Below are 26,395 nucleotides of genomic sequence, written 5' to 3' on the forward strand. Positions count from 1 at the left end.
TAAAAAGTTAAAAAACCTTCATATCCACTTAGTACCCCAGAATGTGACCTTACTGGAAATAGGGTCTCTGCAGTTGCAATTAAACCAAGGATCAATGTGAGGTCACACTTGATCAGGATGGTCCCTAAATTCAGTAAGACTATCCTTAATGGTGTGACTTGAGAAACCTATTCTCTGAGAAAGGCGTACCCCTCTCGAAAAAGATGGTCATCACCCAAGTGATGACCTGGATCATCTGACTAGAATGTACTATTTCCTATTAAATGTTAAACTCTCTGCATTCCTCTTTTTATGTATATAACCACCCTTTTAAGTTAAGTTCTGACACTGCAAAATGTGATTTTACCCTATCATGTTTTTCTAGTGAGACAGGAAGCAGGGCGGGCCTGACGAGGAGGAGCAGAGCCAGTGGACACGTGCAGCTGACCACTGCCTGGGGGAGCCCTTACCTGGTCACGGTCTTGGAGGCTGCCAGGTCAGGGAGGTGCCTGAGAGCATCTACCTCCCAGGAAACCACTCCATCTGCTGCTCTGGCGCTGCTCATCCTTGTGGGTCTCACACACCAATACAATTTCAGAAGAATTTCTGGGAGCTAACAGAGTTGCCAAATGCCATTTTGACAGGGGCATTTATAACTGGATGAATACTTTCACAGTTTAAAAAGTTAGCCACCTACTATTGTGATCATTTCATAGAAGAACACTTTGACTCTGAAAATCATGGGAAGAGCGTTTCCCCAGAAGCAAGCAGAGGTCTTGGATGGGGTAAGATTTGTTCAGAGAAGGTCACATATCAGCCTGGCATCCTCAACATGCTCCAGGCAAGGGTGTTGTCATCTCAAACAAGCACTGCCCATGGGACAATGCTCAGGACCTTCCACTGGTCCTCTCTCAGCCTGCGTAAATCCCCTAGCTCCCCTGCAGTGGCTGTAAGCTCAGAGGCCATCTGTCTTTTGAGAAAAGGAAACACACTGCTCTGGTGAGAGGTGGATGCTACTCATTAGATGCTTGGGGTGGCCTGTCCCCCCTTTCAGTGATACCTGCACACAGGCAGTCATTTATCAACAGGTTAGAAAACTTCTCACCCTCTTCTCCATAGTGAGACGAGATGCTTCCTGCTGGAAACTACTCTTGACTTCATTTTCAGTTTCAAATTGTTTCCTCAAGTGCTCACTGGCCTCCTGAATTTCTTGAATCTTATCCATCAGCTTCTCTTTCTCTTTGGTATGTATTTCATTTTGGGCTTCTACAGTCCTGAGGAAAGGATTAGGAAGTTTTGGTATCAGTTTGACCATCATGAAAAATCAGTGGAAAAATAGTTTGGCCAACTTAAGTGTAAAACAAATTGTACCTGAATAGGGGAGTACTCACAGTGGGGGGAAGAGACCAGGGTTAGTGGGGTATAAAAGTCCACAGCTGCTTCAGTCTCTTAACCTGATAAAAAGTTCTCATCCTCAAAAACCCACACCCCTTGATGGCTCCCATAAGACATCCATACCCATTCATACCCTTATGACCAAAAGCCTAGTCATTATCTCCTTTGTGAAAAGCCTGGGTTCAGATACTCAAAAATCCAGGGATCAGAGAGAGAAGAAAAGGGAACCCATCCAGAGTACCAAAATGGTGCCCACCACTTTCCTACACCTGGCTCCGACTCTCCCAGTGAAGAAATTCTCTCTGGGCTGTAGAGTGTCTATTTATTTTTCTTGAAATTAAGTATCCTGATGATTTTTAAATTGGAATGGAACCTGAATGCCAAGTTTGACATCTATTCCTCTGATGATAAATAATAATATGAGAGTTGATTTTAATCTGATTAGGATAACCAAATGATTGTGAATAAAATTCACAGTAAAGAAGTCAGGGTAACTGACTTTTCAAAAGATTATAAAATTTTCCAAAATATTTTTACCATACAAAAGCACAATCTAATCTAAGCTATAAAAATATTATTTGATATGAGCAACGTTATGTGGTATGGAAAAACACTAGGATATAAAATGGTACCCTATTAATGAAGGTAAAGCTCTAAAATTACAATTCTAACTTGAGTTACATACAAATAATTAAATCTAGATTTTATTATGAAAGAATTGAACTAAAATAAAGCTTTAAAAATGTTTTAAACTTATGATCCAGTGATTCTATGAATGTTTGTCAACTTCTCCATGATGGAAAAGTCAGCAGGACATGCATAATCTTTCTATATTTCTAAGAGAGAGGAAAGAACCCATGCACTCTGTGTCTGTACATGAATATGACTGAGGGAATTCACCACTCTGATTGACTGGAAGAAGTTCAGTGATTAGTGGAAGTAAATTACACAGGTAAGAATCTTGGGACACAAGACACTGAGAAAATTGAGGGTTTGGGCAAATGCCTCACTCACCTTCGCACCTTTGTGTATTTGTCAATACTCAATGTGCGTTTTAAATGAATTAAAACACCACTATCTGATTATTCTTTTATCTGCTTCTCCAGAGAAATGGTTAAAATTTCTATTAAAATAATTTTTAATAGAAAAAAATTTACACAAAGTTTCTCAACAAGCTGGCCACAAAACATTTTTCTCACAAGGTTCCACCAGGTGCTCTGTTGGTCAGGATGTAATTTGCGGGGGGGGGGGGTGGTTATCAAATGAAGATTCTCTATCAAAATGGATTTTAAGCCTCACCCTAAGTGGCCTGCTGAGAGAAACACTGTTCTCTCTCTTATGGTATTATTTTATCAGTTTTTTGAAGATATAATTTATGCATATGGCATAATGTTCTAAGGGCATAAAAGGTTACACACTGAAAAGCAAGTCTCCATCTTCTGGGCACCAGCCACCCAGTTACCCTTCCTGCAGGCAACCAATGTTTCATTTCTTGTACATTATCCCAGAGGAGGGTGTGTGTGTGTACACAAGTATTTATTTTTACACTTGAAGTCTAATGAATCATATACCTTAAGAGTATCTTGCTTTTGTGGCTTAATAACCTTCTTTGATATCTCCCACAATTTCAGAAAAGCAAAGCATTACACAAGTGTGGGCTTGAGGTACATGCAGGTTGACACTTACTTTCTCTGTGTTCCTTCTTCTTCTTGATTGTGATTCAACTGATTTGATAATTCTTCTAGTTTCCCTAAGACAAGAAGAGCTATCAGTCCTTTGCAGGGGGTGGGGGGGGGCATACAACTGCATTCTGATTTGGGTTTGATCATATTTTCAGTTATCAGGGGTTCTAAAATGCACCCAGCTAGAGATTATGTTTCATTTGGTCTGAACAATGTTTAAAAACTTCGTAAGCCATTATTTTAAAATTGTGATTTTTCACATAAAACCCTGGATTTCCATTTTTTCTTTAAAAATAGGAATATCAAGCAACACTGGAGCCCGAGATCTGAGTTGGCTAAAGTCAACAGGGCTTCCTTGGAGGCAGCTGCTGCCTTCAAATGCCTATGAATCTTACTGTACTCTCCACACATCCCACTTTCATATTTGTCACCTGTCTAAGTCCATGGAGAATCAGTTTGACAATGACCTTTTGGTCATTTCCTGGATACAGGAAACCATTTTCTTTTTTAAAAAAACTTTCAATTTTATATTGGAGTAAAGCCAATTAACAACGTTGTGACAGTTTCAGGTGGACAGCAAAGGGACTCAGCCATACATATACATGTATCCATTCTCCCCCAAACTCCCCTCCCATCCAGGATGCCATGTAACATTGAGCAGAGTTCCATGTGCTGTACAGGAGGTCCTTGTTGTTCACTCATTTTAAATACAGCACTGTGCATGTGTCATCCCCAACTCCCTAACCACCTCTTCCCCCAACAGGAAACCTTTTCTAAAAGCAGGTTCATGAGGGTTCCAATTACCTTTCATGGTTTCAGTTTGTTCATTCAGGCGGATTTCAAGATCTCGCTTCTGTTTTTCCAGTTCTGAAATTTGTTGTTTAAAGTCTGGGATCATCTTCAGAGAATTGGAAATATTAGAATATGAAACACTTTGATGTATGAACTTTAAAATCCCAGAGCTGCTCAGAAGCAAACTAAACTGCCTAGATCTTTAACCCCATGGAACATACGTCTAGTATAGTTATGTAAGACAGCTAGCCAAGGTATTAGGATGAAATCATGTTTTTTACCTCAAGACCTAGACACAAATACCAGCATGCTCACAGTGTGAGGTTCTCACCCAGCTGCACCCTCCACATCCCCGAGGGCCCCTGGAGGGGTACCATCTGCGAGGACTTATGGGAATTCTCTGCTGAGATGAGGGAGGGATGATGGGAGGAATGATAACCAGTCTCTTTGGTTCAGAGACATCATCTCCTCATCTAGAAATAGGAGAATCATCTCAAGGAGATGTGCCCTGTGAATTCCAGGCCACGCATTGCTTTCTTATCAGAGGTCTGGAATGATCCAATAAGTTTCATTATCCTCTGTCCTTGTCTAACTGTATGCTGTTTAAATGTCCACCATTTCCACTTGTAGTCAGGTGAAAGTGAAAGTCGCTCAATCATGTCCAACTTTTTGTGACCCCAAGCACTATACAGTCCATGGAATTCTCCAGGCCAGAATACTGGAGTAGATAGCCTTTCCCTTCTCCAGAGGATCTTCCCAACCCAGAGATCTAACCCAGGTCTCCCACATTGCAGGCATATTCTTTACCAGCTGAGCATAATCAGGTAAGGAGAGGTTTTTTAAAAATTGTACATGTTTATGAAAACACCTGTGTCTCTGAAGTCAAGATGAAAAATACTTGCTTGATTCTGCAATCGGATCTCACTGCAAATTCCTCATTAAAGTTTCAGCCAAGGAGTAAATAAAAATGAGCAGGTCCTTAACTAACACATCTGCTGTGCCCAGGGTCATTTCTCCTCACCTGCTGACACATCCCTGAGATTTCCTAATACTCCCAGGCTAGGCAGAGGAGGAAAAGCCAGTAAAGAAGTTGAGAAGGAGCAACCAGTGAGGTGGGATAAGAAACCCAGGAGAGCATGGTGTCCTGGAAGCCAAGAGAACAATAAAGAGGAAGATGGAGTGATTAAAAACATTACCAAATGCTGCAGAGAGATTAAGACGAGGGTTAGAGGGAGGGACACACCGCAGCACGGGGTGGCCACAAACAGGAGGTGAGTGGAGATACCACAGCCAGATGGCATGGAGAAGTATGGCCAAGTCCCCCAGAGAAATGGGGCGGTGGCTGCAGGGGGTATGGGGTTAAGAAAGGCATGTTTTTGATAATTAGATTCCTAAGGCATTCCTTCATACCAGTAGATAAAAGTGAGAAGGAGGAATTAGACAAATGCAGTGGAGAAGAGCAGGCATCATGGAAGAAGGAAGTTGTTGAAACAGTGAGATGAAGAGTTAGAAGAGGGCAACTGACTTTCTACATGCAAGCCCCTCTCAAGAGGTACCTTTTTATCTTTATGCTTTTTGTGACTTTCCAAGGGGTTAGGGCTAGATTTAACATATATAAATTTAAAAGCACACACAAATCACAGAACTCAGACTCATCCTATGGTAAACACTTTCAAAATGCTTTCCAGGCTGGTGTAATTTTATAGTTTTATCTTCTGAACCAGTTATTTCACTCCTAGAAAATGTAATTTGTTTTCCCGCTGAGACACTGAACTTTACTTCACTAAAGCATAACATCTCTAGAATAAAGGCTGAGATCATACCATGTTTTCTGATGTTAGCCTGGTAACTTCATGACGGATACTTTCATTGATGTCATTCTCTTCTCTAAATAATTTCTGCAGGTGGTTGATTTCCTGACTTAGATGCACCACTTTGAAGTTCAGAGCTTCAATCTCCTTTTCATAGCAATCCTTCTGGGACTGGAAATGGTTCTCCAAAACGCTGTGGGAAGAATGGTCAAGAAGTTAACCACATGGTCTTTATCCTGATGACGACTCTCAGCAGTTATGAAAACCCACAATCAGAGCCAGGTGCAAAGCACATAAAGTTTACCTGCGTACAAAAGGTTACAGGCTATGGAATGAGTAATGTATAATCACAAACTCCAGCTATGTGATGTTATGTAGTGTTAACATGTAGTGGGTGATAAAACATTTTTAGACATTATTAAAATTATGTTTCTACTCTAATAATTAAAAATACGCTCTGTTTGATGCAACGATAAAGAAACATGTCACCATACATTTTTCAAAACCCATAGTATGTACAACATCAAGAGTAAACCTTAGTGTAAACTACTGACTCTGGGTGATAATGGTGTGTCAGTATAGGTTCATCGGTTCTAACAGATGTGCCCTCCAGTGACACATGTTGATGATGACTGTGTGTAGGGGTAGGAGGTATATGAGGAATCTCTGTACTTTCTGTGAACCTAAAACAGCTCTAAGAATAGTTTATTAATTTTTAAGAAAGCAAACATCTTAAACACATCTATATATCTAGGAAAGTGAAAGTGAGAGTTGGACCATAAAGAAGGCTGGTGGTGAAGTCACTAAGTTGTGTTGTACTCTACCGATCCCATGGACTGTAGCCTGCCAGGCTTCTCTGACCATGGGCTTCTCCAGGGAAGAATACTGGAGTGTGTGGCCCTTTCCTTCTCCAGGGGATCTTTCCAACCCAGGCATTGAACTCGGGTCTCCTGCACTGCAGAAGGCTGAGTGCTGAAGAATTGATGCTTTTGAATTGTGGTGCTGAGAAGACTCTTGAGGGTCCCTTGGAGATCAAACCAGTCAATCCTAAAGGAAATCAACCCTGGATATTCATTGGAAGGATGGATGCTGAAGCTGAGGCTCCAATACTTTGGCCACCTGATGCGAAGAGCTGATTCACTGGAAAAGACCCTGATGCTGGGAAAATTTGAGGGCAGAAGAGGGTGACATAGGTTGAAATGGTTGGATGGCGTCACCCACTCAATGGACATGAGTTTGAGCAAACTCCGGGAGACAGTGAAGGACAGGAAAGCCTGGCATGCTGTAGTCCACAGGGTCACAAAGAGTCAGATATGACTTGTAACTAAACAATAACAACAATATATCTATAGCAACACTGGCTAACTTGTTTGCTATAATCAGTTTTCATTGTATAGGTTATGTGTTTTACTACTTGGCCAGTTATCCCACAAAGAGATTGTTCTTCATTATTACACTAATTGCTCAGTCCTCGAAGATATCATCCCAGCGATTATTAGACCATTCTGTAAGGAATTTACTTTGTCTATCAAATCTATGAGAAGTACATTTTTTACTTTGCAATAGTATTTTGTCTCTGAAAAGTCCTGAGGGAAATTTCTCACCGTGTTGCTTTCTTTAGTCCTTCGTAAGCAAACCAAAGTTCTCCATCCTCATTTAAATGTTCCAAATCTTCCAGAGAGAGCCTGAAACATGAGGAGGGTGAGAGAATCATTTCTCTCGTGTGTTGTGTTTCTAAATACTTGTTCACGCAAAAATGATTACCTGCTTCTTACATCTTCAATGTCATAGCTCTCAAGAAGTTGTCTGGTGATCTCTGACATCTTTTCTGAGGGGAAAAGGCAGAACTGGAATAAATTACATTTTTGCATAATTTCTATTTTCCCATTTCCTTTTTTAGGGCCCAGTTGTCTAGCCCTACAGACTCTCTAGCTAACCATCTCATCAGCTAACTTACTAGCTATCCAACCAACCAACCATGAAGCCAACCAACTATTCAACCTTCCATATACCCAACCAACGAGCCTCAGGCCAAAGGACACACTGCCTGAGTGGAGACACCTGTGATGCATTCAGCCTGCCTGCCATGGACTCAGTGACTCATATTTTCATTACCTCTCATTTCCCTTTTCTGGGACTGCACATGTTTTTCCACATCTATCTTCTGTGTCTGAAGTAACTCTATCTCCTTTTCAAACTCAGAGGTCGTCTGAATCCCAGCAATGACAGGACCATGTGAAGAAAAAACAGCTGTCACAATTTACAGCAGACAAAGGGAACACTATTACTGTATATTTATCTATGCAAGTTGTCCTCACTGCAATTTCTCAGTTAAAATCTTGTTAAACCATCACTACTCATAAAGTTTGGCCATAAAGTATTGTTTAACTATCTAAGCTACTCTTATTCTCACATGTACTTGGTTGTATCAATAGAGTTAGCCCCTCTACTACATAAAGGGAAAAAGTAACCCCTTACTACTTGGGGTGGGGAGGGGAGGTGAGGGAGCTGAGAGAAGTCCAGGCACAAGGGCCAAGTTCTCTCTCACTGTATGATGAAATCTTGCACATAAAAAAGTAGGCAAAGTCATCAGCTATTTAGGGTTTAGGCTCTAGCGAGGCTTAGATGGGACCCAGTGGCAGGACCAGGGTGCGCCCTGGGTCTGTGGGAGTTGGGAGTGAGGGCATGACCCGAGTCCAGGATGGGGATGAGGCTGCTTGTGGGGAGGAGGCTGCATTCTGCCTGTATTCACCTGTGAGCTCAGGTTTGTACTTGTGTAGATGTGGGAGCTGTACAGAGATGAATAACCCCTCCTGGATATTTTTTTCTGTTCTTGTGACAGTTGTCATATCAGTGTGTATTTTAAAAAAAACTATTAATACTGGTGAATTTTTGTGTGGCCATTTAAATTTTTTTAATTTTGCATTATCTAGTCATTGAGCTCAGTCATGTCCAACTGACTCTCACAACATCTTTAAAAATTGATTGCTATTTCTTTGTATCATTAAACACAAAAGCTTTTAAATTACTTTTCCTTAAAATGTACTTATAAACAGAGCTGAATATTCACCTTGCCTTAAAAATGGGGAGGGATGTGCTTTAAAATTCAAGCATTTAACAGAAAACATAGTCAAAGTATTTTAGTTTAATATGACTCAATTTTTAGGTACAATTTTCAGAGATGAGCTGGAACTGATGTAAGGCCAGACGTTTATATATATGATCTCCCTAAATTGATGGTAATTCTTAAGAAGGCTTATCAATTAAGATTAAGTTTGGCTAATATAAAAATGAGATGTGCCCTTTTTTGTTACTGATTAAAACACAGAAAATCCAAGACTGAGAGAATGGCCCCAGGTAATTTCCAGCTCAATTACTCCACTATCCCTTCAGCAGCTCCTGTTCTTGTGGTTCAAAATATCTGCTGGAACCCCAGTCTCTGACCCACATTCCAGGTGGCAGATAGAGAAATGGAAGTGGAAGAGAAAAGGGTATACACCTTATCTTTGAAAGTAAGCACCTCCCAGAAGCATCACTTAACAATGGAACGCTTCCATTTATGTTACCAATTCATGGAGTTATAACTAAAGGATGGTGGGGATTGAAACAGGAAAGCCATTGGTCTAGATCGCTATTATTATTTTTAATTAAAAAACAAGGAGAAAATATATGTATAGACTATAACCTACAGCTTCTGTTACTGAAGTGTGGTGTAACAGTGTTTGGGACAGATAAAATATTGCCTGTGAAACTGAAAAAAAAAAAAAACAGTTATCAAAACTGGTGAATTTTTGTGTAGCCCTTAAAACATTTTTTATTTTACACTGTCTAATCATTAAGCTCAGTCATGTCCAACTCTTTGTGACCCTAAGGACTGTAGCCCACCATGCTCTTCTGTCCATGAAATTCTCCAGGCAGGAATACTGGAGTGGCTTATCATGCCCTTCGCCAGGCGATCTTCCCGACCCAGGAACAGAACCTGGGTCTCCCGTGTTGCAGACAGATTCCTTACCATCTGAGCCACCAGGCAAGCCCATTTTGTATTGGGGTATAGCCAATTAACAATGTTGTGATAGTTTCAGGTGAACAGCAAAGGGACTCAGCCATACGCACACTTGTATCCATGTTCCCCCGAACTCCACTCGCATCTCTGGATATTTTCTCAGTTAGCCTAAGTGTTTAAAGGTTACACAGCTCTTGTTTCCACAGTGGGTGAAAAAGGAGATCAAGTTGGCATGTTTTGATCATTTTACATATATGACCTCACCCTTGTAACATGCCTATGAAGTGAGTAGAATGACTAGAAAACTGAAGATGCAAAATGGTTACATGGATAGTTCAGGGTCACATGGTGAGCTGCCAGGACCTAGGACTATCCATCCTCAAGCTCCACTCTCTGTATTGTGAAAGTAAATGTTCCAAGTCATATCTGTATTTACCTATTATTGTTTAGTTGCTCAGTCATGTCCAACTCTTTGCAACCCATGGACTGTAGCCCACCAGGCTCCTCTGTCCACGGGATTTTCCAGGCAAGAATACTAGAGTGGGTTGCTTCTCAAAGGGACCTTCCAGACCCAGTGATTGAACCTGCATCTCTTGCATTGGCAGGCAGATTTTTTACCACTGAGCCACCAGGGAAGCCCTTATTTAGGTATAGGTGTTTACCTATAGGCTTATTATAACAGGTATAAATGATGATAATGGGTTTGTTTTCTTTGAAAATCAGACTAATCTCCTTCATATACCACACTGAAGAGTTCAGATCATAGTTTTAGCCACCAGAGAGGAAGTGAGTGGCCAATATTGGTGCCTCACCCCAAGGGCAGCCACGTAATCTCATGAGACACAAAGTGCAGCCAGATGATGTGACTCCCAGATTGACATCAGTCTTACCTGGCTGCCAAGGATGAAGGGCTCACAGGTATATTGTGGTCCTTCTGGATTCCACAGTCCAATCTACTATTTTAAACAATAGGAAATCAGAGCCCAGAGAATATGGGCAGTTCTGCTAAGAAATTCAGATATGAGTCCATGACATATCTTCTAAACTATGCATGGCTATTCCATGATGATTACAGATGATATTTGTGTAATTGTAACAATTATTCTACTAACATGTGTTTCACGTATCTAGTGGAAGCTTAAAAATTTTCCAATCTCACTAAAATGGTTTGCATTGAAAAATGGAGGGAGAAACAAGTTTAGATGTTTTTAGCTGATCCTACTCCAATCCCAAAGAAAGGCAATGCCAAAGAATGCTCAAACTACTGCACAATTCCACTCATCTCACACACTAGTAAAGTAATGCTCAAAATTCTCCAAGCCAGGCTTCAGCAATATGTGAACTGTGAACTTCCTGATGTTCAAGCTGGTTTTAGAAAAGGCAGAGGAACCAGAGATCAAATTGCCAACATGCAATGGATCATCAAAAAAGGAAGAGAGTTCCAGAAAAACATCTATTTCTGCTTTCTTGACTATGCCAAAGCCTTTGACTGTGTGTATCACAATAAACTGTGGAAAATTCTGAAAGAGATGGGAATACCAGATCACCTGACCTGCCTCTTGAGAAACCTGAATGCAGGTCAGGAAGCAACAGCTAGAACTGGACATGGAACAGCAGACTGGTTCCAAATAGGAAAAGGAGTACATCAAGGCTGTATATTGTCACCCTGCTTATTTAACTTATATGCAGAGTACATCATGAGAAACACTGGACTGGAAGAAGCACAAGCTGGAATCAAGATTGCTGGGGGAAATATCAATAACCTCAGATATGCAGATGACACCACCCTTATGGCAGAAAGTGAAGAGGAACTAAAACGCCTCTTGATGACAGTGAAAGAGGAGAGTGAAAAGGTTGGCTTAAAGCTCAACATTCAGAAAACGAAGATCATGGCATCCGGTCCCATCACTTTATGGCAGATAGATGGGGAAACAGTGGAAACAGTGTCAGACTTTATCTTTTGGGGCTCCAAAATCACTGCAGATGGTGACTGCAGCCATGAAATTAAAAGATGCTTACTCTTTGGAAGAAAAGTTATGACCAACCTAGATAGCATATTCAAAAGCTGGGACATTACTTTGCCAAAAAAAGTCCATTTAGTCAAGGCTATGGTTTTTCCTGTGGTCATGTATGGATGTGAGAGTTGGACTGTGAAGAAAGCTGAGTGCCGAAGAATTGATGCTTTTGAACTGTGGTGTTGGAGAAGACTCTTGAGAGTCCCTTGGACTGCAAGGAGATCCAACCAGTCCATTCTGAAGGAGATCAGCCCTGGGATTTCTTTGGAAGGAATGATGCTAAAGCTGAAACTCCAGTACTTTGGCCACCTCATGTGAAGAATTGACTCATTGGAAAAGACTCTAATGCTGGAAGGGATTGGGGGCAGGAGGAAAAGGGGATGACAGAGGATGAGATGGCTGGATGGCACCACTGACTCAATGGTCCTGAGTCTGAGTGAACTCTGGGAGATGGTGATGGACAGGGAGGCCTGGCGTGCTGCGATTCATGGGGTCGCAAAGAGTCGGACACGACTGAGCAACTGAACTGAACTGAACTGAGGAGACGTGAAGCTGCTCTCTCTAGTGCAGGTCAGACAAATCAGCCAAGAGCTCGTGGAAGAGCAAGGAGTCCTACCTTTGCCTGCTTGCTCAGCCGGGCCACTTCCCCTTTCAGGCCATCAGAGGTGACCCGCTCTTCCTCGAGCTGACGCTGCAGTTGCATCTGCTCATCCTTGAGAGCTTTAATTTCTTCTTTCAAAGACCGGATCTGCTTCTCATAATCTTGTGTTTTCAGTTCAAAACTTTTTTCAAGGAATCTAAGCATCAGAAGAAAAATTTGAACCATTTCTAAGGTCTTTACCCTTAATTAGAACTACACATCATTTTGGAAATAAGAGGAGACTCAGAAAGGAAGAGCCAAGTGAAGACCTATTGTGAGGATGGTGGCATTATTTTTATAAGACTGTTTTTATGTCCCCTTAGGTTAAGGCAGCTTCTTACATCTTCAGAATCAGAGAAGTGCGGCTCTACAGTGATCACACACGGGGAACACAGGAGAGGGAGGCTGAACATAAAGACTCAATGGTTGTTGGGGTACTATAGCCCCCAAGCCACCCTGGTTCCACGTGGCCCCCTAAAGGGACCACTTTACTCAGCAAACACCTTGGCACATTCTGCCAAGTCCTGCCTCCTGCCTAGAATCAAGGATCCTGGAACAGCTTGGCTTAGTCCTAAACAGGTTAATATGGACATTTAATAAGGAAAAGGGTCCAGCTTGTCAAACATTTTAGAATAAACTGCAGCAAATCCAGGTACCCCAAAGGCCACAGAAAGCCAGTTCCTTGTAAGAAGACCGCGCAATTAAATACAGGGTAAGTGCCCAAGAAAATAACCCCAGACAGATACAGAACCTAGACCAGCCCCCCACAGCCCACAGGGGCCCAGTCAGAATTGAAGCTGTCCAAGGAGCTCTGTGAGTTAATTAAATCATCTTCCCACCTGCTGGGCTGTCAACTCAGTCCATTTTATGACTTACTGTTATAGTACAATGGGGAAAATCCTGAGGAAAAGAGTCATATTCCCAATAGGATTTTGTTTCTTTTCTTCTTATAGATATTAACAAACACTTAAACTTTGTTTTCAGATTAAAAAAAAAAACAAACAAAACAAAAACTACAGTGCTCCTAAGAGTCCAGGAAAATACATTTGAAGAAGCAAACTGCAACCAGAAATCTTATGTAAAGAGAATCTTAAGACTTGTAGTCTAAGACTTGTAAGCTGACCGGGAGTGTGCCCACTGACTGTGGGACTCTTGAGCCTCTAGAGGGTTGTGATGGGACAAGTTTTTCCCAGTCAGCTGACCAGGGACCACACTGAGCTGTGGGAGAATGCTGAAGGGGACTGTAAAGAGCTCAGGCTGGCTCAGGCTGGCTCTCTAGCCCCTGCTTGAAATGATCGCTCCTAAGTGGCCTCAGATGACCAGGAGATGCCAAGAGCTGAGCTCCTCTCTTCTAAAGTTAAGAATTAATGGAAAAACAGACTTTTCAAAGTCTGTTAAATAGCCCTATTTAAAAGTTAACTAGCCCTATTTAAAAACTGATGTAAATATGATCCAGCAATTCCACTCCTAGGTATATATGCAAAGAAAAAGAAAACACTATTTTAAGAGAATACATGCACCCCAATGTTCATAGTAGCACTATTTATAATAGTTAAGTTATGGAAGCCATCTAAGGGTCTATCAACAGATGAATGCATAAAGAAGATGTGGTACACATATACAATGGAATTCTGCTGCTAAGTCATTTCAGTCGTGTCCGACTCTGTGCGACCCCATGGACGCCAGCCCACCAGGCTCCCCCGTCCCTGGGATTCTTCAAGCAAGAACACTGGAGTGGGTTGCCATTTCCTTCTCCAATGCATGAAAGTGAAAAGTGAACGTGAAGTCGCTCAGTCGTGTCTGACTCTTAGCGACCCCGTGGACTGCGGCCCACCAGGCTCCTCCATCCATGGGATTTTCCAGGCGAGAGTACTGGAGTGGGGTGCCACTGCCTTCTCCACAGTGGAACACTACTCAGGCATAAAAAAGAAAAATTTCCATTTGCAACAACATGGATGAAACTGAGGGATCTTATGCTTAATGAAATAAGTCAGACAGAAAAGGACACTGTGTTTTACAGGTGGAACATTAAAAAAAACACAGATGAATATAGCAAAGCAAACAGACTCATAAAAAACAAACCAGTGGTTACCAGTGGGGAGAGGGAAGGTGGAGAAGCAAGAAAGGGGAAGGAGATTAAAAGGTACAGACTACTGTGTATGATATAAATAAGCTACTAGGATATATTGCATAACACAGGGAATATAGCTAACATTTTATAATAACTACAAATGGAGCATAATATATAAAAATTTTGAACCACTATGTCGTACGCCTGAAGCTAAAATAGGATTATAAATCAACTACACATCAAAAGGACTTCCCTGGTGGCTCATACAGTAAAGAATCTGCCTGCAACGTAGAAGACCTGGGTTTGATCCCTGGGTTGGGAAGATCCCCTGGAGAAGGGAATGGCTACCCACTCCAGTATTCTTGCCTAGAACATTCCTTGAATAGAGGAGCCTGGCAGGCTACAGTCCAAAGCATTGCAAAGAGTTGGACAGGACTGAGCCACTTTCACATATGCACACACATACATCAAAAGAAAAAAAATTGATGTAGGATCATGAAACACTTTATGTATACATTAACTCTTGGAGTTCTTCAGTGACACTCTCTCCCCTGATTCTCGGCATCCTGGCCCCCTCATCCAGACCCAGGTTCTTCTGCTAACTAACTTCACAGGAAAGTTGTATATGCTGTCACCAAGACAACACTGTGCCATCTAGCCTCCAACAGAGATGCCAAGAATGTTCCATCTCTTTCCAGCACTCTGCCATGCAGCCCTATCTGGAGATCTGAAGACCTGTGAATTTACTCCTTAAGAGAGAGCGGCACAGACTGGAGCCTTTAGATCTTAGCAAAGCGTTTGTTGAGACAGGAAATATGGAGCTGGTACAGTTCAAGGTTATGGGGACCTGTCTTTTTAACTAATTTTTATTGGAGTATAGTTGATTTACAATGTTCTGCTAGTTTCTGCTGTACAACAAAGTGCACCAGTTACACAGATCTACTCTCTTTCAAATTCTACTCCCATATAGATCATTATAGAGCACTGAGTTCCCTGTGCCATACAGTAGGTCCTTGTTAGTTATCTATTTTAGACACAGTAGTGAGTATATGTCAATCCCAATCTCCTGATTTATCCCTTTCCCCCTTGGTAACTGTAAATTTGTTTTCTAAATCTGTGACTCTGTTTCATAAATAAGGTCACCTGTATTATTCTTTCAGATTCCTCATGAACGTATTATCATATGCTATTTGTCTTTGTCTGACTCCACTCAGTATGACAATCTTTAGGCCCATGTCACTGCAAATGACATTATTTTGCTTTTATTTGTACATATATATATATATATGCACACCTTCTTTGTCCACGCCTCTGTTGATGAACATTTAGTTTGCCTCCATGTTCTGACCGTTGTAAGCAGTGCTGCTATGAACGTTGGGGTGCATATAATATTTTGAATTATGGTTTTCTGTAGATATATGCCCAGGAATGGGATTTCTGGATTATATGGTAGCTCTAATTTTAGTTAAGGAACCTCCACACTGTCTTCCATAATGGCTACACTAATTTTTATTCCCACCAACAGTGTAGAGGGTTCCCTTTTCTCCATACCTTCTAGCATTTATCGTTTGTAGATTTTTTGATGATGGCCATTCTGAACGGTGTGAGGTGATACCTCATTGTAGTTTTGATTTGCATCTCTCTAATAATTAGTGGTATTGAGCATCTTTTCATGTGCCTCTTGGTCTTCTGTATGTCTTATTTGGAGAAATGTCTATTCGGATCTTCCATCCATTTTTTTTGATTGGGTTGCTTTTTTTACATTGAGCTACATGAGCTATTAGACCTGCCTTAACTTTTGTGCGGTAAGTTACATGCCTTACTGTCTGGGACATGAGTCAAGTTTACAGATACAATGTGAGGGTGGGGGCAAAGAAGGACGGTTTATTTAAGAGGCAATAATTTTCATCCTTGGACTTGAAAGCTGAAAAAGGTGGCAGTCTCTGAACTTCTGTCTTGGTAATAAAGAGAAAGCAAGATATTCCCAGTGGTCCACTGTGCCCATAACTCCAGAACCTGTGCAGTGTCTGAAATGTGCACCCTTGGGGAGGTAGCTCTCACAAAGCTGTCTCTCACTTCCTAAAAATATCCACACTGTGCTCTCCTGTGTCTATGATCTGCAACCTGCAAGCTGAGAAGCAAATTAGAAAACAGCAGAGAGAAGGAAGCAGTGGCTTTAAAGCAAATGAGATTTCATACACTCTTTGTTGTTCTTCTTTTTGTACATCATCAAAGAGCTGCTTGGTGAGGTTATCCATTTTTTCTGTGAAAAGAGAATGAACGCTCTTTGAAATAGGTGTGAAAAGCAATGCCTCGATTGTTTCATGCCACATTTAAGAAAGTAAGAATGTAAGAACAATCAGGTGGTATTTATTATTAATGGGACTTAAGATGAGAGTGTAATTGTCATCTTTTATAAATTAGAATTCTGCAATTAGAATCTGAATTGGACAAGTACAGACAGACAAGCTAGGCTGTGGATGGCTGCTCCACACGCCAAAGGAAACTGACACTGCTGGTCCCAAGGGTCTGCACCTGACAGCCCAGGGCTGACGTGGCTCAGTGCTAAGGAGGCATCTTTGTTCAGGGCCAGGACTGGGTACCACTTACACTGGGTAACTTGGCCAGAGCTAAAATTTGAGTGCAAATCCTTGGCAAGCCACAAACATTATCCCAGCATTGCCCTGACAATGCACGAGGATGACTATAAAATTTTTAAAAAATGAGATTCTGGATGATCCCTGTTACCACCACCCACAGTCATCACTCCCTCTCCATCTTCTGATAGAACAGCTCCAGGCTTATGGCCCACCCAGCTGTACTTTGCAAATGGCCCAGGAGATTCTGAGGCACAGACAGGGACTATTGTGCTCTGATAAAAGTTGGAAACAAGCCAGGTGAACCTGCAGGGTACAGTTGCCACAATTTAAATACAGCTATTCTCTGTGGAGGGAAAGTTTTCTCATTATACCACATCCTTCCGGTTCAGCCTGGAATGCGATTCCTGCCCGGTGCCTGTTTCCTGAAGGACTAGGCTTGTGACCCAGTGAATGTGCATCGGGCCACCTTGGGCTTTACCTTTCAACTCTTTTTTTTTTTTTTTTACCTTTCAACTCTTCAGTCTTCTCTTGAAGCTTCAGCTGTATTTGTTCTTTCTGTATTTCCAATTCTGAATTATGCTTCTGAAGCTTTGCCAGTTTCTAGCAAAGGGAAGGGGAAAAATGGTTTTTTGAAAACCTTGCTTTGAGCTTCATCACCATTGCCTGCATATTTTTAAATTAGTTATTTTTCGGTCTCGGCACCCATCCATAGGTAACAGCTGGCAGCAGCCCACTGCGAGACGCTGTGTTTAGCTCCACATGCAAGGGCTCCATGTGACTTCAATAGACACTAGTTCCCAGCCTCATCCAACAAGGGCTGAAATCAAGGAGAAAGAACCAAATCCAAGGTCTTCCCAAAGTCAAGGCAACTCCTCTGTCTTTTTATTGGCTAAAAATAGCCAGGGTATTAACACATTAATACATTTAATGTAGGAAATTTATGATATAAAGTGGATTCACACTTCGAGTCTTATGACTCAGGAAGGACATATGATCACAGTAGTTCTCCAGTAAAGTATCTGCTGGGCTGGCAGCTGGGGGCCCCTGGGTGCTGATGGCTGGTGACTGGCAGTGTGGGAGATGCCAGCCTCTGTGTTGGTGCAGCCGGGCACCTGGTCATGTGAAGGGCAGAGGGATGCCTGAGGACTCCAAGCTGTCACCACTCTGGGTGTTGTGGGACTTTAGAAGGTGCAGAATGGATAGTAATAAATACTGGGCCTGAAAATATCAGCTCACGCTTTTGCAGGGCTATATGAGTCACTTGGCTAAACTATTTCACCTGACAATTTTATCCTCACAGTAATTCTGTTAGTCCCTTTTTGTTATTCCCATCTTCCATACGAGGAAACTAAAATTCAGAGAGGGTAAGCGACTTGTCCAAGTTTCCCAGACAAAGAAGATCTAAACCTGGGACATCTGGTTTTTACATCTACTGCTCTTTTTACTACGACACGGAGATGCAAACCTGCCCACGCTTTGCACTGCTGCTCAGGGGATGATGCTTCCAGGGTGCATGTCAGGTGGACAAGTGACAGGAGACCAAGGTCATGCTGGATGAGAGGGAAACATTGACTAGGGCCCTTTCTCAGGGCCTCCATCACTTCACACAAGCGGAAGGCAGTGAAAACCTTACAGTGTGCTTCTTGAAGCACGGGTCTCCTCTTCCCCCTACCCCTTTTCCCCCGACTCTAGGCCTCAGATCTCCCTCCTCTAAAATGCAGGCTTTCTCTGGTAATGGAAGCCAACAGCAAAATCTGATTTCTCTGCAGAAGTCATCTCTGTGGGAAATGCTGCACCGTGATCTCTTCCACAGAAAGACTCACAAGCTACGTCCACAGTCATTTCCAGCACAGACCTCTTCCACGGAAGCCCTGTATCGCATCCCCTTCTCTTCATAATTCTGCCTGTGGGCAGCCGCTCTGTCCAGTTCAGATTCCAGTTTCTGAATCTTTTCCACGTCACCGGCCCGAAGGGCAGCCAGGCTGGTCAGCTTCTCCACCAGCCCATGGTTCTCTTTGTTCTGGAGGAAAGAAACATCAGATACTTAGGGGTTTATCCAAAATAAACAAGCTATTCCATTAGCTTCTCGCAACTTCTCATCGAAGTGGGAGGTTTTTTTTACACTGACCACAGTGGCCTGTAAGCAACTTCACCAGTGAGAAAAGGGAGGCGGAGCTGCTCAGGCAAATGCTTTCCTGAGTTGGTGGATCTTTTGGTCCAAACCCTGGAGCTCCAGGACAACCCTAGTTCTGTGAGGTGAACTGGGTCCTCTTCATCTCCCCAAATTCACATTTTGAATTCCTAGTCTCCAGTACCTCAGAATGTCACTGTATTTGGAGATTTGGTCTTAAAAGACGTAACTAAGGTAAAACGACGTCATATGGGTGGACCCTGATTCAGTATGACTGGTGTCTTTATAAGAAGAGATTAGGACAGATGTGAGGGGAGGGGAGATGACATGAAGACACACAGGAAAGAAGATTATGTGTAAGCCAAGGAAAGACACCTTGGAAGAGACCAAAGATGCCAACACCTTGATCTTACACTTTCAGCTTCCTGCACCGTGAGAAAATAAATATCTGTTGTTTAAGCTGCCCTGCCTGTGCTGGCTTATCCTGGCAGCCCTAGGACATGAGTACCTGGAATGGAGCTCAGGCAGTGTGGGGTCTCCCACAGGCCCTGCTCCCAGCTGGTCAGGGCTGTTTTTCAGGGCTGTTCCATACCAGCAACATAATATGCAGGACTGCTGCACAACGACACAGGGAGGGGAAACCGTATCAAAACCTCAAGTTTCTGGTTTGCACATTCACCCATTCACCAAGGATTCCTATGATGTTGCTTAGCGCTACATTTAAAGTTTATCGGAGGAGAATCTGCTTATTACTTGAGACAGATGCAGGAGTGAGTTTTATAGATTTGGACACATTCCTGGACACAGCCTTCCCACACTGACTGAGGGTGTATGGAGTTTGGGGTGTTTTTTTTTCCTATCAGTAGGAACAGAATGGGGAATCTTCCCAAACCAGGCAGAGCTGTAGTCAGACCACATGGACCTTTGGGGAAGTAACAAATGGCAACTCCTCTGGGCCAATGCAGCTCCGAGGGAGCATGGCTTGGCATGAAGGTAGCATCTTTGTGCAAATTAGAAAAAGACACTCATGCCTCAAGGCAGTACAACTTTACACCAAGACACATGGGCCGGCAAGTGAAGTTACACTGGACTTCAGCTCCACCTCCTTTCTTGGGCAAGTGCCCTTGTGCAGTGTGCAACCTACACACTCGTGTGTATCAGCCCTTTACAGTGTACTTCTGCTTCCTAGCTCAGGCAGTCCATAGAAACTGTTTAAACCTCCTATCATGGGCATAAATCTTAACAGTGTTGACAAAAAATTAATTAATCAATAGTCAATCTAAAAAAGAAATAAAGTATTTTATTTGAGTCAACCTGAGGATTATAACCCAGGAGACAGTTTTTCAGAAAACTGGTGACTGTTCCACCTGTTAAGAGATCAAAACACCAGTATATAAGCTTTTCAGACAAAGGGCTATACATCAAAGTAAAATACTGATATTTTACACAGTCCAGCAAGGCAAGTAGCGAATCACTGTGACCCCTTACAGGCTTTGAGCAGACTCTTATCTCTTAAGGAGCTACCTTGCTAGTTGGTACCTGAAGGAAATTGCTTTCTTATGTGGGGGTGGGGAGGGGTGTTAAACAGACATTTCTTTGTCTTCTAAGGGGACCCAGTTGTTGTATAGTGCAGATGCGCAATGTTCACTAAAGGGGATAACATTTGGCTCAAATGGCAGAGAAAATTTTATGTTCAATTTTTCTTGTCTTGCCTTAAAATAACTTTATTTCATCAACAGCATAGTTAAGGAACTGGTCTGGGACTAAAATCTGTTAGAAAGCGTAAATATGAAGGATGCATTATGAACACTTACCTGGTCTTCTAGCTTTTTCTGCAAACGCTGAACTCTGTAAGTGAGCTGAATGTTGAGCACGAATCGTCGGATATTCTGAAATCTGCGTCTGGCCAGCCATGCCCTGGCATATTTCTGAAGGATCATAGCCTTGTGTTCCTTCAGCATCTTTAAAAGAAGATTTTGTGAAATGCAAAATGGGTCTCCCCTGTTTTTTCTCATCAACTCTTTCAGTGTTGAGAGATGTAACTACCAGAATACTCCTACAAGGTGAAATACCAATTTTTTGTAATCAACCCACACAATTCTGTTTACCTATTTGTTTTCAGATTTTAAAAAATTGAACTCTAGTTTACTTACAATGTTGTATTAGTTTCAAGTGTACAGCAAAGTGATTCAGCTATACCCATATATATATTCTTTTTCAGATTTTTTCACTATAGGTTATTACAAGATATAGTTCCCTGGGTATATTCTGTGTGTAGTCTTTGTAGTTTATCTGTTTTATATATAGAAGTGTATATATGTTAATCCCAAAGTCTTAATTTTTCTACTCCCCTCCCACTATCCTTTTGGTAACTAACCCTATGTTTGTTTTCAATGTCTGTGAGTCTATTTCTGTTCTGTAAATAAGTTCATTTGCATCATGTTAAAAGATTCCACATATAAGTGATGGCATATGATGTTTGTCTTTCTCTGATTTACTTCACTTACTATGGTAATTTCAAGCCTCATCCATGTTGCTGCAAATGACATTACTTCACACTTTTTTAATGGCTGAATAACATTCCACTGCATGTATGTGCCACGTCTTGTTTATTCATTCATCTGTGAATTGACATTTAGGTTGTTTCCAGGTCCTGGCTACTGTAAACAGCACTGCTATAAACATAGGGGTGGGTGCATCTTTTCGAATTAGAATTGGTTCTAAATATATGCCCAGGAGCGGGATTGCAGGATCATAGGGTAACTTTATTTTTAGCTTTTTAAGCAACCTCCATATGTTCTGCATAGTGGCTGCACCGATTTACATTCCCACCAAAAATGTAGGATTGTTCCCTTTTTTCCATAACCTTTCCAGCATTTATTATTTGTAGATTTTTTGATGATGGCCAATCTGACTGGTGTGAGGTGCTACCTCACTGTACTTCTGATTTGCATTTCTCTAAATAATTAGTGATGCTGAGAATCTTTTCATGTGCCTCTTGGCCATCTGCATGTCTTCTTTGGAGAAATGTCTGTTTAGGTCTTCTGCCTATTTTTTGACTGGGTTGTGTTTAGTAGTATAAACTATTTGTATGTTTCGGAAATTAATCCTTTTTTGGTAGCATCACTTGCAGATATTTTCTCCTACCTAGACTTTGGAAACAATAACCAAATCCTAGCTGCAGCAGACACATATGAACAGACATTCATATCCCAGAAAGTCATACCTTTTGATACCTCCTCCTTGCCAGGAATCCTCGGGTGTAGGCCTGGATGGTGATGGTGGCCACACGAATCAGCTGGTACAAGTTGCGGACGAGATACGCTCGACAGTACTTCTGAATGACAATGGCTGCCCACACTTCTTTTAAGGCAGTGGCAGTAACAGCTTTCCTTGATTAAAAGAATGCAGAGTAAACCTGCTACCAATGTGGCACTGACTTCCACCCCAGAGCAACCAGCTTGCACAATACTTCTTAACTGAGGCATATTCCGAAGTTCTGCAAATTATGCATTAAACGTTGGAATGGTTTGCGCTAACGTCTAGTCAAGATCAGTGTTATTATTTCTTTCCATCCTGATCCGAACATGGATCTGTTCCAGGAACGAGGCACCACAGGGGAACTTTCCCACTCTTCACGTTCAGGCCGATCACCTCACCATCACTCACATACCCACAAAGGCTGTAACAACATAACTGTGCTTTGGCATTGCACTTGCCCACTCATCCAGTGATTCATGTGGGAGATCATGCTGGCACCTCCAGATCAGGGGTTGAAAAACTATGGCCTTGGGGCCACAGCTGCACCCTCCCACCTGCTATTATCACATTTTGTTGTAATATAGCTGCACTTATTATTTACATATAGCCCATGACTGATTTCATGCTACAAAGGTAAAGTTTAATAGTTGTGAAAGAAACTGCAAGACCCCCAAAAGCCCAAGTATTTGGCCCTTACAGAAAAACTTTGTCAACTCCTATCTGACGGCCTGGAGGTGAGGAAAAAGTTCTTACCTGCAGAGTTTACTACCTTGTAAAACAGACTTAGAAATGGTCAAGTGAGATAAGAAGGAAAATAAAATTACTACTAAAAGATCTGTAAGGGAGATCTTACTGAACTATCATTCTGCTTGGGAAGAACTGACATGTCAGCCAGGCTCGACAGAAAAGTAGCATTTCTGAAGACAGTAAAGGCTGGAAAAGGCATTTCAGACTCAGGGACAGGTGAAGATATGGAAGCCTAGCAGTGCCTGAAACATTCAGAAAAAGAGAATTTGTCTGGAGTTGCTGGAATATAAGATACATGGAGAAAACTGGTAGTTAGTGAGGTGAGAAAAATAGATGAGGACTGTTTGTTATCAAAATGCGTATTTACTGAACACGTACTATGCGACAGCCACTGTGCTGGGTCCTAGATATGGATGCAGGGGCAACCAGCCAAATATCATCCCGGTCCTACCAGAGCGTCCATGCTTATGGCTCCATCCCAGCCACGGGGACCCACGAGTACCATGTCAAAGGCTGAGTGCCCTTCCCTGGGAAACAGGGGCCACCGCAAGCATGAGAGGCAGGAGCAGGAGCTCTGAGGTGCTGCTTTAGAAGTCAGGAAGGAGAGGCAGCGGGTAGAGGGCTGTGCTGTAGAGTGAAACACAAATGATGATGAAGGCTCCATGCAGGGCAGGGGTGTGGGAATGAAATAAGCGGGACAGACACAGGAGGCAAATGGAGGAAGCATGAGTTTGGGGAAGACAGTAACTCTGGACTTTCCAGCTCTGGGGACTCCTGCTACTAACTAAAACCAGAGGCCTGAGAGGGAGAGCGAGGCTGACTGTAAGTGTATGTAAGATGGTTGCCTAGGGGAGCGTGGGCCAGGAGGTAGGGGCAGGCTGGTGGAACGGCAAGCCCAGTTTGGGGTGTGCTGAGATGAAGGCTGTAGTGTGTCAGTCACATGGAGAAGCCCAGATACTGCTGGAGGTCAGGCATAAGGCTCAGGATGAGGGAACCTGAGCTACACAGCCTATCTTTAAAAACCTGGCTCTCCTACTACAGTCACAGTAAGGGAAGGAGGGAGGCTGGGCAGACACAGAGATGCACACAATGCTATCCAGGAAGGATGCTCGTCTTGCTGGCCATCCCAGGATGGCCTCTTGGGAGCACTCACAGAGGGGTGGGATGGCTGTGTCCTCTACTTGGGCAGCCCTACCCAGAGGACTCATTGCTTGCGGGCAGAGCCTTGCCACGGTCTCCTCAGGCATGGTCTGCCCCTCTACCTGCAAGTTAGGTTGGTCAGTGGTGTCCTAACTCAGAAGCTTCACTTGGACCCTGATCACACTTAGGCGTTTTCAGTTCCCAAGGACTAGCAGCTCAGCCTCTCTACCTGGTCTCACCAGGAATTCTGGCTTTCTTCAGCAACACCCTGATCGGGGCTTTCTCTCATCAAGGTCCTGGTTGCCACCTCTGCCATGGGGGGACAGTATGCAGAGTCAGCACCACCTGCCCCCAAGGACACACCTGTCTGCTCTGTCCACAGGGCACAGCCACCTGTAGACCCATACACACATCTGTGCCTGGGTCCTGGGAGAAAAGAGGCCCCACCCCCTGGAAGTGATAGGGAAGAAAGTCGTACAGTTGCTCAAGTTTTCTTGGTTCCAGCTCAGAGGGTAAAGAATCTGTCTGCAATGCAGGAGACCCAGGTTTGATCCCTGGGTCTGGCAGATCTGGAGAAGGGAATAGCTATCCACTTTCCAACTTCCTGAAGAATTCCATGGACAGAGGAGCCTGGCAGGCTACAGATCATGGGGTCTCAAAGAGTTGGACATGACGGAGTGACTAACACTCGCTCAATTTTCACTCCTGGTTCCAACATACCTCACAGTTTGCTGACCCCGGAAGTACTGCTGGATGATCAGGGCCGCTCGTCTCTCTCTGAGGAATTTTTTTCTCTGCAGCCAGCCACGGACATGCTTTTGTATCACAATACAACCCTGCCTCAGTTTATCCAACCGGAGTTTTTCTAAATAAGCCACTTGCCCTGCTCTGAAGAAAATTTTGGTTTTACCAAACTGGTACTGATTAGAATCCTGGAAGAGAAAAATGACATAATCAGAACAAACTGTCAGATTTTCTACAGTATTTGGAAAAGATGTTTAGAGATTCAAACACACCACTAATATTATTATTATGACATCTCTGTTCTTTGACATAAAGAGGAAAACTTCTGATTGTGACCTGGAAGTTTATGTTTTACCTTTTTTGTTTAAAGACTCTTTGGGAGAAGAAGTGGACAGGAGTGTGAGGGGTGTGTCTTGGGATGAGGAGGGATGTTTGCATTGTGGGTGATTCTCAACTGGGCTGCTGGGGAGCTCCAGCCACTTATAGGTGGTTTTCACAGAAGAGCAGAGGTGCCTGGAAAGGCTTCATTTCTGTCTTCATGTGGCGTCTCTTCACCACTCTTCCAACAACAGGAGAGAAGAGTCTTTACATGGACATCACAAGGTGGCCAACACCGAAATCAGACTGATATATTCCTTGCAGCCAAAGATGGAGAAGCTCTATACAGTCAGCAAAAACAAGACTAGGAGCTGACTGTGGCTCAGATTATGAACTCCTTATTGCCAAATTCAGACTTAAGTTGAAGAAAATGACGAAAACCACTAGACCATTCAGGTATGACCTAAATCGAATCCCTTATGATTATACACTGGAAGTAAGAAATAGATTTAAGGACCTAGATCTGATAGACAGAGTGCCTGATGAACTATGGACGGAGGTTCATGACATTGTACAGGACACATGGAGCAAGACCATCCCCAAGAAAAAGAAATGCAAAAAAGCAAAATGGCTGTCTGAGGAGGCCTTACAAATAGATGTGAAAAGAAGAGAAGTGAAAAGCAAAGGAGAAAAGAAAAGATATACCCATTTAAATGCAGAGTTCCAAAGAATAGCAAGGAGAGATAAGAAAGCCTTCCTCAGTGATCAGAGTAAAGAAATAGAGGAAAATAACAGAATGGGAAAGACTAGAGATCTCTTCAAGGTGATTAGAGATACCAAGGGAACATTTCATGCAAAGATGGGCTCAATAAAGGACAGAAATGGTAGGGACCTAACAGAAGCAGAAGATATTAAGAAGAGGTGGCAAGAATACACAGAAGAACTATACAAAAAAGATCTTCATGACCCAGATAATCATGATGGTGTGATCACTCACCTAGAGCCAGACATCCCAGAATGTGAAGTCAACTGGGCCTTAGGAAGCATCACTACAAACAAAGCTAGT

At 42.6% G+C, this 26,395-nt stretch overlaps 1 protein-coding gene across 1 annotated transcript in view; it reads right to left on the reverse strand.

The window, feature by feature from the left end:
* Positions 1–26,395, reverse strand: part of MYO5C (myosin VC) — a 108,209-nt gene that overhangs the window by 28,526 nt on the left and 53,288 nt on the right. Inside the window, exons 20-33 of the mRNA XM_068992431.1 lie at positions 24,988–25,199; positions 22,346–22,511; positions 20,934–21,080; positions 18,844–19,008; positions 17,495–17,588; positions 16,588–16,651; positions 12,294–12,474; positions 7,775–7,868; positions 7,424–7,487; positions 7,264–7,344; positions 5,672–5,852; positions 3,861–3,954; positions 3,061–3,124; positions 1,085–1,253 (exon numbers count right to left, since the gene is read on the reverse strand). Of these exons, the coding sequence (XP_068848532.1) occupies positions 1,085–1,253; positions 3,061–3,124; positions 3,861–3,954; positions 5,672–5,852; positions 7,264–7,344; positions 7,424–7,487; positions 7,775–7,868; positions 12,294–12,474; positions 16,588–16,651; positions 17,495–17,588; positions 18,844–19,008; positions 20,934–21,080; positions 22,346–22,511; positions 24,988–25,199 (1,776 nt within the window). The remainder of the gene's footprint in view (positions 1–1,084; positions 1,254–3,060; positions 3,125–3,860; positions 3,955–5,671; positions 5,853–7,263; positions 7,345–7,423; positions 7,488–7,774; positions 7,869–12,293; positions 12,475–16,587; positions 16,652–17,494; positions 17,589–18,843; positions 19,009–20,933; positions 21,081–22,345; positions 22,512–24,987; positions 25,200–26,395) is intronic.

Source organism: Capricornis sumatraensis, chromosome 2 (assembly GCF_032405125.1).
Source record: "Capricornis sumatraensis isolate serow.1 chromosome 2, serow.2, whole genome shotgun sequence".
In the NCBI taxonomy this organism is placed as follows: Eukaryota; Metazoa; Chordata; class Mammalia; order Artiodactyla; family Bovidae; genus Capricornis; species Capricornis sumatraensis.